The 13,308-nt window shown below is 35.2% G+C and overlaps 1 protein-coding gene across 1 annotated transcript in view; it reads right to left on the reverse strand.

The window, feature by feature from the left end:
* Window positions 1–13,308, reverse strand: part of TRDN (triadin) — a 393,952-nt gene that overhangs the window by 68,162 nt on the left and 312,482 nt on the right. The window contains exon 25 of the mRNA XM_058735145.1: window positions 11,546–11,584. Coding sequence (XP_058591128.1) covers window positions 11,546–11,584 — 39 coding nt within the window. The remainder of the gene's footprint in view (window positions 1–11,545; window positions 11,585–13,308) is intronic.

Below are 13,308 nucleotides of genomic sequence, written 5' to 3' on the forward strand. Positions count from 1 at the left end.
AAATTGTTTTCATTTTGGGAAGCCAAATGGCCAATGAATGTGTCTCAGATTTTTAAAGGCTGTAGCAAATTTAATTCTGGAAAGCAGTTGTTTCCTGTACTTATTAATCTAATTTATAGATAACATGTTAAATGTTTATTTTGTGCCAAGAACCATGCTAAACATTTAAAAAAAATATTTTAACATTTATAGTAAACCTTGTAAGGTCAATTTTTCCATTTAACAAGTTAGGAAACAGGCTTTCAGATCCATTTGACCATATAATTAAACTCTTACTCATTTGTTCATTCAGAACCATTTACTGAGCTCTTACTACGTGCCAGGAACTGTTTTAGGCACAGGAAATACATGAAATAAACCAGCAAAATCCCTGCCCTAAACAACATATGGTACACTGCCCTGCTTTGTTATTAATATCATCCAGAATTGTTATCTAAGGATTACTTTAAGTTTACAATTCAAAATAAGAGTACCACCATTTGAGGTGTTTTGTTTTGTTTTGTTGTTCTCCACCCACCTTCCTCTCTTGCCTTGATCTCTCATGTCTATATTATTGGGACTAAAATACTTGAGGTTCCAAATTTGCAGTAAAATATACCAAGGATATATTGGCAAAAGGAAGCACGCTACATTTTAGGTTACCTTAAAGTCAAAGAGGACAACTCGAGACACTGTGAGTCTTTTGTTCACTGACTTAGAAATCAAATTGAGTGTGCGAATGAGGTCATTGATGTGTTGAAAGAAGCCATGTTATTCCATGAATTTTGTAACATCGGAAACAATTGATCTTTGTATCAGCTTCCTTGCCTATAATGTGGGCTAAATAATGGAACCTGAAACACAGATCATTATGAGATGAAATTATGTTATGCATGTATGTAAATAAATCCTCTTGATTAATTGATTAATTGCTACACCAATATTAGTTATTTTTCATTTTCCAAGATTTGAATTACAAGGCATTTAATAAATGTCCTTCAACTAACAGAGTAAAAATCATTATAGTTTTCTTGATCTATTGTTTCTTTTCAGTAATAAACCCTCTCAGCATATTATAATGACACATACCTGTTGACTACTCAATAAACATTAGCCTATGATAGAAATGGTGGTTGACTTGCTGCCTCAGAGATTTACATGAGTCTCTGTAGGGATACTTATGAAGTATTTATCATGACTGCCACTTTCTAGCAATTACTCAATTTTCCATATCAGCCTAATTTTAATATAATTTTTATCCCCCAAATTACATTACAACAAAATTTTCTGTCTCCTTATTTATGGGAAAAATAACATGAAATTTTGAGATAGCAATGCCTGGGTATAAGTAAATTATACATGTTAGCATATCTTCATTGTTCTAATTGTGACGCAAACTGAACATTTTCTCCAGTCTTTCTCATTTGGTTTTTCTTTTCTTTTTTTAATATATGTTGTCACTCATTTTTTAAAAAAAATTCTATTATCTTTGCTCTATTGCTTCCCCGAATCTTTTAAGTAAAAGACATCATTCCTCACAGTGCATTCAGCTGAACACTGCTATTATATTATAGAAAAGCTACCATGGTTGAATAAATGTGAAAAACATTGGGTAAAAAAAGGTTCAGCTGGTTTCTTTACTATCACACTTCCTTAATGTGTCCATGTGTATGATAAACTCCAAGAGCTTTTCCCAGACTTACTTAACCTCAAAATTCTTTCATGTACCAAAAATTATAACTAGTCTTCTATGCAAAACACTTTGCCAAATACAAATACAAGAAATAACTTATACTGCAAGACATCCTTCTACCCTTTAGAGTTACAAAGAAAAACTCCATAACAGTAATGTTATTAATGTATACTCTTAGCTGAACTGTATACAATTACACAGTTTTTAAGGAAGAGGGACTTAGTTCAAAGTTTTAAGGTTAGAAGTGATACCACACAGGGGTGCCTGGGTGGCTCAGTTGGTTAAGCGCCTGACTCTTCATTTCAGCTCAGGGCATGATCTTACAATTCACGGGTGAACCCCGCATTGCGCTCCACACAGAGCGTGTAGAGCCTGTTTGGAATTCTCTCTCTCTCTCTCTCTCTCTCTCTCTTTCTCTCTGCCCTCTCCTGCTTGCTCTCTTTCTCTAAATAAAAAAAAAAAAACAAAAAAATTTAAAAAAAAGTGGTACCACATAAGCTTCTGGAGAAATATCACGCAAGTAAACAAGTTAAAAATGAGAAGATCTATATGGGAAAGGCAGTGATTTGATCTTGGTGACAGGTAATTAAACAAAATGAAATACTTTTAGGCATTATATACAGAAATCCCTTATCTCTCAGGTCTTCAAAAATGGAATTAGTGTATGCCTTAGTTTTTAGCATTTTTGCCTTTTATTATTGCCTTTTATTGATTCTGTAACCCTGTGAAGTTGTAAAGATGGTTGCTGTTATATCCCTGATAGATTAGGAACCATTTAAAACTACAGTTTCTCTGATGTCACATCTTCCTCTCTCTTTACTATGCCATGCTGTTTTCCTAAGTCACGCTTTTCCCTTTTTCAGACAAGGTTTTAAAATAATAACCTACAATTTAGACAAAGTATACGATGTAGATTTTCTGGCCCTAATTCCTGGCCTCCAACTAAATGCCTCAAACTATAGTAATTTGGTTTTCCTCTTATTTAGCTCCACTAAAACTACTTGTAAGATCATTAGTGTCTCCATATTATACATTCCAATGAATATTTTTCAGTCTTTATCTTACCATGAGTTTTTTCCACATTTGACACTTTGACAGCTTCCTCCTCCTTGAAATTCTTTCCTCCCTGGTTTCTGAGACAATATCTCTAGCTTCTAAAAGAATTCTCTCCTTCTTTTTAAAATTTTTTAACTCCTTCAGGGTCTTCTTCTCTAACCACTCCTACATTTTAGTATTCTTCTTGGTGTTCTTCTTTAGTGTTCTTTGCTGCCTTAGTTCTGGGTCTTTCTCTCTCACTTCCCTTGGTAGATGTCAATAACTCTCATTGTTTAAACCAGCATATCTTTGCCAGGAATTTCCACCTCTACTACCATATTTTTCCCCCAGATACCTGACAATCATACATAAGTGCATATCCCACAGCTACCTCTAATTCAACATTTGTCTCCCTGACGGCTACTACAATTAGATTACAAACTCGAGGAGGAAAGGAACTTAACTGTGTTTACCAATACAACACAGCACAACAACTTGACTGTGTTTATATTGTGTTCACCATATTGCCTAGCATATAGTAACTGCTCAATACAAATTTTGAATAATTAATATGTCAAAAATTTACTTAATATGTATGGCTTCCTTTTTAAAAATCTGCCACTTCTTTTGGAAATTCCAACCACAGCAAATGACATTACTGTCCACATACTTACTATTCCAAGACAGAAACCTGGGAGTTAGCTTGAATTTTTCTCACCCCCACCCCAAATAATGGCAGTTATACTTCCTAAATACTTCTATAATAGCTCTCCTCTTTTCCTTCCTACTAATGCTCTCTCTAGATCTTTTTAATAACTCTACAGGTGTCAGTGCAAGATCTCATCACCTAGAAAACTGGTTTCCTGAAACTACTGGCATCCTCTTTATCTTCAATCTCTGTGATTACTCAGAATCAGTAATTTGAAATTCTATGTTAAGTTGTACCTCATTTTGCTTAAATACTTGTAATTCTTCCTAATTTCCTTTAGGAAAAAGGACACAACCCTTACTCAGGTAGCGTGATTTTCTGTTGCTGTTCCTCTTAAGCCTTATCCATTCCTGTTCTCCACTTATACTTTGTACTGAAATGAAGGTGAAATCCTTGTGGTTTCAGTTCTCCTGACTGTTTTCCATCTGGCTGAGGCTTGTGCAAATATCTCTGTCTAGAATGCCTCACTCAGGCTTTCTTCACCAGGCTTATCTTCACCCATCTTGTGAAACTATTCATGTATCCTCTCCTTTGGGAATATTTCCCTGAACCAATAGGCTGGAGAAATGTAACTTTCCACTGTGCTCAGAAAGCACACTCCGCACAACTTTTTTGTTTGTTTGTTTGTTTGATTTTCTTTTATTTATTTTTGTTATGATTAGCTCTTTATTTAATGATCTCTGCCTTGATACAAAATATTTCTTGAGAATTTAAGGTATTTATCTTTATATCCTCAAAACCTAACACACTTTTAAATATATGGTTGAAATTCAATAAATATTGAACTAAAATGAGCCTTTGATCCTACCACAACTCAGTTTAGTTAATGACATTAAGATTTAACTATTTCTACAATTTATGGGAGTCCTGCATATCCAATGCTTTCTGGTTACCTAAAGATGGATATACTATTCAGGTGGTGTGTGGAGTCGTTGGGGGAAGAAAGAGAGGGAGAAGGAAGACAGAGAGAATACATTTTCTCTTGTCCAAGGATCTAATTAATAAACTATATGCATATATATATGCATATTTACAAATATATATATATATACAAATATATATATATTTGTAAGACCATTAGTAATTTTTTGATAGTTACTGCACTTATTTTAGATAGTTATTATATATATATATACTTTATATATATAGTGTATGTATATGTATATATATACATACACTATATATATAAACTATATATATATAAATATATATATATATATAGTGTAGGATGTGTGTACACATATATATACACATATATATGTGTGTACACACATATATATATAGTGTGTAGGATCACTATAGTAATTTTTAGATAGTTATTATATCAGTTTAGTTTTATGATGACAGACATAAATTGAATAGAGTCACCAATTAGAAGCAAGTTCTTTGAGTGATATGAGCCAAAGATACTTTGATGACTGATAGGTATTGAGTGCATACTGTTTTCCTTTGGCCAAAACATTTACCTATTGTGTCAATATCTTAGCCAGGTGGTAAAATACACAGACAGCTTACTCTTGACATACATGTTCTGCTAACAAAATATGTGTTTGTTTATTCCTTTTAAGGTCAAAGGAATGCACAGGTATGTTCAGTGCTTGTTTGCCTATGCTATGTCATAAGAAAGGAATAGGTGTTTCCTTAATCATTTCATGAACTACTTAAGTCCAGAAATCACCCATCAAGTGAAACAGTGGGTAGACAATGTCAACCAGTGCTCAGTAAGTGTGAGGACCCCACTGCTAGTGAGAAAAAAAACATTTAAAAATATAAGTCCAGGGATGCCTGGGTGGCTCAGTCGGTTGAGCGTCCGACTTCGGCTCAGGTCGTGATCTTGCAGTTTGTAAGTTCAAGCCCCGCATTGGGCTCTGTGCTGACAGCTTGGAGCCTGGAGCCTGGAGCCTGCTTCGGATTCTTTGGCTCCGTCTCTCTGCCCCTTCCGCACTCATGATCTGTCTCTCTCTGGTCTCTCAAAGATGAATAAACGTTTAAAAAATTTAAAAAAAACCAAAAATATAAGTCCATTCTTAATTTTTTTAATGTTTATTTATTTTTGAAAGAGAGAGAGACAGAGCATGAGTGGGAGAGCGGTAGAGAAAGAGGGAGACACAGAATCTGAAGCAGGCCCCAGGCTCTGAGCTGTCAACACAGAGCCAGATGTGGGGCTTGAACTCATGAATGCGACCTGAGCCAAAGTCGGACACTTAACCGACTGAGCCACCCAGATTCCCCAAGTCCATTCTAAATTAGCAAAGTTTTTGGTAAAGGAGAAGTTTAATGTTATTCTTCCCTGGAGATAAGGGCAATAATAGATGTCTATGAAATCTGTAATAGTACATCTCAAATTTTAATGTACATACTAGTGACCTGGGAAATTTGTTAAAATCCAAATTCTTATTCAGCAGTTACAAGATGCCATATTTCTAACAAGGAACCAGGTGATGCTGCTGTTGTTTTGAGAACCACCATTGAAATAGCAAGAGTAGATGTGATAAACTTTCATATTTTTCTGTTTTCATAGCATTGAAAGTACTTTCATATATATTATATCACATGATTCTCATGATAAGTCTGTTAGATTGTCATGGAATGTTCTGTTGGTGGTGACTCTATTTTATTGGTAAATTAAGAGAGATTCAGCCCTTAAGAGATTTGTTGTAAAATACTCCATATCTATTTTCTTGGAACTCCTCCTTCTATACCATCCTTCCCCCATTAGTTTTTTTACATTTAAAAAACTGCTTCTACACGTCCTATATCACAAAGCCAAGACACGTATCAAACATATCTTTTTTTAAAAAAATTTTTTTTTCAACGTTTTTTATTTATTTTTGGGACAGAGAGAGAGACAGAGCATGAACGGGGGAGGGGCAGAGAGAGAGGGAGACACAGAGTCGGAAACAGGCTCCAGGCTCCGAGCCATCAGCCCAGAGCCTGACGCGGGGCTCGAACTCACGGACCGCGAGATCGTGACCTGGCTGAAGTCGGACGCTTAACCGACTGCGCCACCCAGGCGCCCCTCAAACATATCTTTTAAAAATCACTAACCAATGCCTTTCTTTCCAAGAGGATAATATTGTCAACACGCGGTGGCTATGGTAACTTTTGAATGTTTTCCTGTCTCAGAGATTAGAGAAGACTAAACAGCTCGCGGCAGTTAATACAGGAGTTTAGATAGAAAATTAGTAGAGACCCACTCAATAAATGTGGATACCACATGACATGCTAGAGGAAAACGTGTGTCAACCGACCAAGGCTGGAGAACTCATGGCGTGTGTTTGTAGAAAGAGAACAGTGGTGGGTGGGAAAGTAAGCTGTCAAGATTGGAAACAAGGTTTATAGGTAAGGTGCTTTTAACATGGACCTGAAGTGAAAGAAAACTATTCAAAGACACTGAAGAGACAAAATTCCACAGGCGTGGCAATCTTTTTTAAATGTCTGTGTGAGTGCAGGGGGAGCAGTGGTGGTGGTGGATTAGACGAAAGGAGAGCACATGAAGAAATATGCTGGGGGCTGTATAATGCAGTGGCAATGAATCTAGCTCTATTCTCTGCAGATATTCATTTAGAAAAAATAACTAGCACAAGCATGTGCTGGATCTGTGAAGAGGAGATGGAAGCAAGAGGATTAAGTCATGAGTTTGTTTACCTATTCATGCAAGAGATGAGAAGAGCTAAAAGTATGGTCTTGCCAGGAGAGAGAATAAGGGGGATCACAAAGTTGGGAGATACATAACTTGATGCCTAACTGGACACTGGGTTCTGAAAGAGAAGGAGAAGCTGCAAATGACGCAAGTTTAAGTCAATGTAACTGAATGGTGATTCGTGTGTTCCATTTGTTGAGACAAGGAACAATGGCAACAACAACAACAAGGCAATGGAGGAGATGTTGAGTTCAGTTATAAACAAAGTGAGGTGTAGGCAAAATAACCAAGTGAAAATTTTGTTAGACACTTAGAAACACAGTGACACAACTGTGAAGATTTTATTTATGAACATTAATTTTCTTGATACATAAGAAAAATAAATTATTCCCTGTGATTTATGTCTTTTTTTGTTTGTTTTTAATTATATAACTACTTTTAATTCCCAGTCATGGCTTCCCGAAAAGAACACTTAGCTATTTTCTAATTACCTAATGAAATGCATGTCCCATTTGCCATCATTTTCATTGGCAAATAAAAAAGGAATTTAGTGGCTAATAATATGCTATGTCAAAAACAAATAATTATAATGTTGCCCCAGTATTTTAAAATGCAGTCATTTTTTGTTGTTGTTTTTAACAGTGTGGGTTAAGTGGCTTAGTTTTTGCCAAAGAAAGATTTTTTTTTAATATGAGAGATGATGAACATGGTCAAATATTGTGTAGGGGTCAGTGTAATATGAAGAAAGAAAACCATCCCCTGGTTTTGGCAACAAACACGTTAGTGGTCACTTCCACACAGAGATTTTAGGAGAAAAGATGATTCCGCAGGAGTGTCCTCGTGTATTCTCAACTTCAAGTTAATCTATCCTTTCTTTATTCCCTCAAAGCTCAGGGGCATTTTGTTCTTGCTCATAATTAAGCCAATTCCCTCCACCTGTAGTGCCTATCTCAATTTTTCTCATCTCTAGGACAGTTATCTCCTCATGAGTATCTCCCTCTGGATTTCTTGCTCCTCCTCTCTCTGGAATAATCTACCTGATTATCACCAATATGAGCACAACAAACATATTTCACTGATTCTACCTGTCAAAATAAAATACTTTGCCTCCCTTTATCAACAAACTCCTGGAAGAAGTTTATGCTGTCTCCACTTACTGATCAATCCTTTACTTAATTCCTATAAACTTTCTACTAACCACTCTACTGAAAATGCTCTCCAAAAGGTCACATAATGACAGGTTTTTGTCAAATATAGTGGCTTTTTCTCAGTCATCATGTCTCGTGACCTTTCTGAGACGTTTGCATTGCTGACTTTTCCATGTTTTCTTGAAAGTGTCCCTGCTTTGGAATGCTGATACGTTGTATTTCCTGATCTTCCAGGTAACCTACTTGCCTTCTCATGACCAGTTCTTTTACTTTTCCAAGAAGCTATTCTTAATTCCCTCCTCTTTTCTCTCTACATTACTTTTTTTGAACAACTCCTTTCCTCCTTTGCCTTTGAATTCTAAACTTCTTTTTTTTTATTTTTTTAATGTTTATTCATTTTTGAGAGACAGAGACAGACAGAGCATGAGCGGGAAAGGGGCAGAGAGAGGGAGACACAGAATCTGAAGCAGGCTCCAGGACACAGAGCCTGATGCGGGGCTTGAATTCACGAACTGCAAGATCATGACCTGAGCCACCCAGACGCCCCTTGAATTCTAAATTTCTGAACTTATGTTTACAGAACCTAGTCTGAGGATACCAAGTGTATGCTCCCAATTTCCAAGGCTCTCTTGGATATCTCTGTGTGCGGGTCCACTAGCATCTACCCACCTATGCTTCCTTTACGAACGTCTACATTTGATCACCTTTACCATCCTTTCTTGCATGAGACCTTGGAGTTTGGTATAGCTTATGTCATCAATGCCTATTCTTCTCCTGTGAAACATCTTGACAGTTACAAAAGCAGCAATAGCACAGTATAGAGAGTATGACTGTGTTTTTAAAGCATATGATTTCATGTAACTGAAAGAATATGTACTGAGATATTATCCATATTTTCAATGGGTTGCGAGGTTCTGTGGTTTTTAAAAACTTAATTCCTAATAATTCCACACTGAACACTAGTCATGTCTATAAATGTAGGGAATAAACAAAGTTCACTTCCTCATTACTTCTTCTCTGTGTCAATTTCTCCCATTTTTACTGTGTAATACGTAGAGTGCTAAAAGACACTCGAGTCAAATCTCTGATTGAGAATCCTTTCCATAGGATTTCATCTCACATGCCATTATAAGACTTTCTTCTTCCAATTCACATTCTAAGAATCCAAACTTTTCACTTTGGCCTCCTAATCTCCCTCTCTTTATTTCCAGAAACACCCTCCTTTGACTACATACCACAGCTGCAGTCTTGCCTTCTTCTGTTGCTCATTCAGCACCTGGCATCTCCTCTTGTCCTTGGTCCTCTCCTCACTGCATCCTGCTTACATCATGCTCAGCCTGCCCCTGAGTTAGCGCCTTGATCGAGCTACCATTTACTGAAGCCAAACCAAATGGCAAGCATCAATTCTATTTCTTTTTGACAACCCTGCTGGCCTATTATGATGATCTTTGTTCAATAGATAAAGAAGTTGAAACTCAGAAATGTTAAGTAATTTAAGTAAATTCATATTCCCAGCAAGTGGCAAAAAGAGTCAAATTCATGTCTTTCTATTATAAAATTGGCATTGCTTCCACAGGGCTGTATAATCACCTCCCTGTCTCAGCTGCTCTTGCATATTCCTAAAATCCTAGCTTAAACCCATCATCTCCTTGAGGTTTTCACTGATTGACAAGACCACAGGGGTGACTCCTCCCTCCAGACTCCTAGAGCAGTCATCACTAATAGAGTTGTCTTCTAGCCAACGTTTGATAGCTTGTGTCTGTGTCCTTAATTATACTCTCTTAGTAGAGAAACAAGTCCTTATCACTTGTTTGTAATTTTTGCATCACCAAGCACAATCCTGAACCTAAGGCAGTGACATTTAGCATAATATATATTTTCAATAAATTGCTGATTGATTATATAAAATATGCTATTAGTGCTGATTTCTCTTTCCTTTTAGGGAGTTAAAAATAAATATAACATCAAAATAGATATAAATATTTAATGTAAACTAATAATAGGAAATTTATAGTGCATATTACTTTTCCCATTACAAACCAACAGTAAAATAAAGCATTAAATACAGTGTTATGCTCACAGGAAGGAGTGACGTCATGCACCTTTATTTGATCAGCAATCTTTCACTGACACCAGTAAAAGAGCTAACAACAGTAGAGCAATTTTTATAAGTAGTTTTCCCTTTTCTGCAGATATATCTAAAGCTCAGTTATAAGTTTCGATGTTAATAATGTATCATATCTCTATTATGCACTTTTCTCACTGTGTAAAATTGGTCATTTTTTTCCCACTTATCTTCTAGAGAATGCAGACTTTCAGATTTCATAAAGTCAATCAAAGTGGCTATGTTTAGGCACTAAAAAAACAATGGATTACTTTTGCTATGTTAACAGTACTTTGAAAAGAAGTGATAATACTTCAAGTTAATATTTAACATATACATAGAAGGGGGAAACAAGAATTAGTTACATATAGGTTAAACTTTGTCAAAATGAGTATATACAAATACTTTAAGACCAATGATATGTATGTCTGTGTGTACATAGTACTTTCACTGTATGGAGAGATACAGATATAAACTTCTTTTGCGTATGCAGATATAGACATATAAGTAAGTATCTTTACATAGATATGAAATATTTGGAATAGGATTAGCTCTAGAAAGATTGTAATTACTAATTGGAATTTTTGGTTTTCCTTTTCTGAACTGTATTTAATGATGTTCCTTCTAACTTTTAACATCTCTCTTAAGAGTGTCCAGCTCTTGTCTTCCTCCCTCACAGAACCTGTTTTCAGCAATTCTATTTTCAAAGTATTCCAATTTTCAAATGAATGGTCAAGAAGGCAATGGACTCCCATTCCAAAGAATATTTGCATATTTAATCAATGGGAAAGAAAATGGCTGAATCTATTAGGCTGACCCATATAAAACTACTGTTTTGAGGTAAAAATGGTTGAATATATGTGATTTCATAAGTTTCAATGAATATATGAATCAGTTTCAGGCATTTGATCAGGTTGAAGCCTCTGAAACATAAATTGTCCCCTTGGCACTTTGTAAACAGTGCTCAATTGCGCACTAGATGAATAAAGAGAAGCATATGCTAACAGTTCCAGCGCTTTGGTGACCTTATCCAGAAAACACAGAATCTATTTTAACTTAAGAATATCTTCAAGTTTATTTCTTATTACACTTAATATATATGGGATGGGTGCATCAATATTTTTTCAATGTTTTGAGCATTTCAAGGCCTTATGCATCCCTGATGATAACACTAGTTTTGTTCATAACAAAACAGAACATCTATTTATATGTAAATCTTAGAAAGTGCACTTACCTGCTTTGGGTATCTTTTCCTCTTTTTTAATTTCAGGTTCTGGAGTAAAACATACACACACACACACACACACACACACAAACACACAGGTGGATAAAATAAGCATTTGAAAAAACCCATACAAATCAATTTTAATAGATTTTTATCAATTTTAATTATAGTTACACACTTTTATCAATATGCAATGAAACATGTGTTCTTATTAAGTGATAAAGTGACTTAAACAAAAGGAATTGATTTTGAAATCTAGTTTGCTAAGTTTTATATAGAACATACTAAGTAATTTGTCTTTACTAACAGCCCATTTCTTAGGATTCATAAGTCCTCTAAGTAATATAAATAAAAAATTAATAATAATTACTAGGAAAAAGTGTTGTAATTTTTCCTAATTTAACCAGTTCAAGCCTTTAACTAATTTTGACTACATACGCTCAATTCATGGAGCGCCACCTGGTGGTTAACTTAATAATTTCAAGCAGGTATAATCCCTGTTTTTATTAGTATTTATTATTAATTTTATAAAGTAAATTAAGTTGATTTATAGTGTATTAATATAAAACTTTATTAGAATGAAGTACTTTAATTTCTTATTGTCTTAGGAAATGTCTTTTGTCTAGAAACTGCATTCCAACTTAATATCATTATAGGATAAACACATAGTTTTAGAAAGTATCCAAATAATGCTCATGATACATTGCCAATCAAGGTAATGGTTGACTATATTTTAATGTTTTCCAGTTCTTCCTCTTGTTTAAACAATTTTGCTTAGGCTGGCAAAAAGTCTTATTTTGATTAACGGAAGGGCCCTGCTACGTTATGATTTTTCCTTCCTTCAAACAGCAGAAAAACTGACCTCATCGTTGGGATACGTTTTGAGAACAGACTGTGTTATCTGAGATAGTGCTCTCTGGCTTTATTTGAGTGGTAGCCTAATAGAGTCTCGTTTTCTGGAGTTACAAAACAAACAAACAAACAAAACCCACAAAAAACAAAAAAACCCACCTCATTTGTTTAACAGCAGAATTTTATATAGTAGAGAATTACATAACCATTCACACCCTACTTCCTATAATACTTGAATGCATATCCTGTAAAAAGTGATATCACTGCTCTTACCGCACTTCAACACTCCCTACCACATATTCCTCTCTTTTTATTTCACACGTTCACTAAACTGGGTAGCGCACATGCTATTCTGTTGCTTTCCATGTGCTTTAATGTTATATAACAATTTTTATACAATTTTAATTTAATTTTTATTTATTGTCTATGTCCCCATCTTAGATTTTAATTTCCACAAGAGCAGTAACTATGTCTTGTGCACTATTCAAATATCAACATTTATTTACATATCTGACATGTGGCATATGATCAATAAATACTGTGGAATGAGTGGATAAATGAACAAAACGGTGACTACAGAAGGACCGAATGCTCCCTCTCGTGTATCTAAAGTCCTAGAAGAAATTCATTTATCTCACGCTTCCAGAGCTAGAAATAAAATTTCAGTGTCCCAGGATGGGTTTCATAAACATGTTACTCATCAGGTAGAGCAATCTATTTGAAAGGGCCTTACTTCTTACTACACGTGGCTCTCTCCCGCTCAATTACATTGTTATTGTAATCTTGACATGGGATTATCTTAGTCTTAATGTTTGTCGAGAGATCTTCTGAGAAACACAAAAGTTGTTGAGAATATTTTTATCAGTACATTATGATTTTTATGAGTGCAATACAACCAGAATCAACTTCTATCTTGTACA

This window comes from Neofelis nebulosa, chromosome 6 (genome assembly GCF_028018385.1).
Source record: "Neofelis nebulosa isolate mNeoNeb1 chromosome 6, mNeoNeb1.pri, whole genome shotgun sequence".
Lineage (NCBI taxonomy): Eukaryota > Metazoa > Chordata > Mammalia > Carnivora > Felidae > Neofelis > Neofelis nebulosa.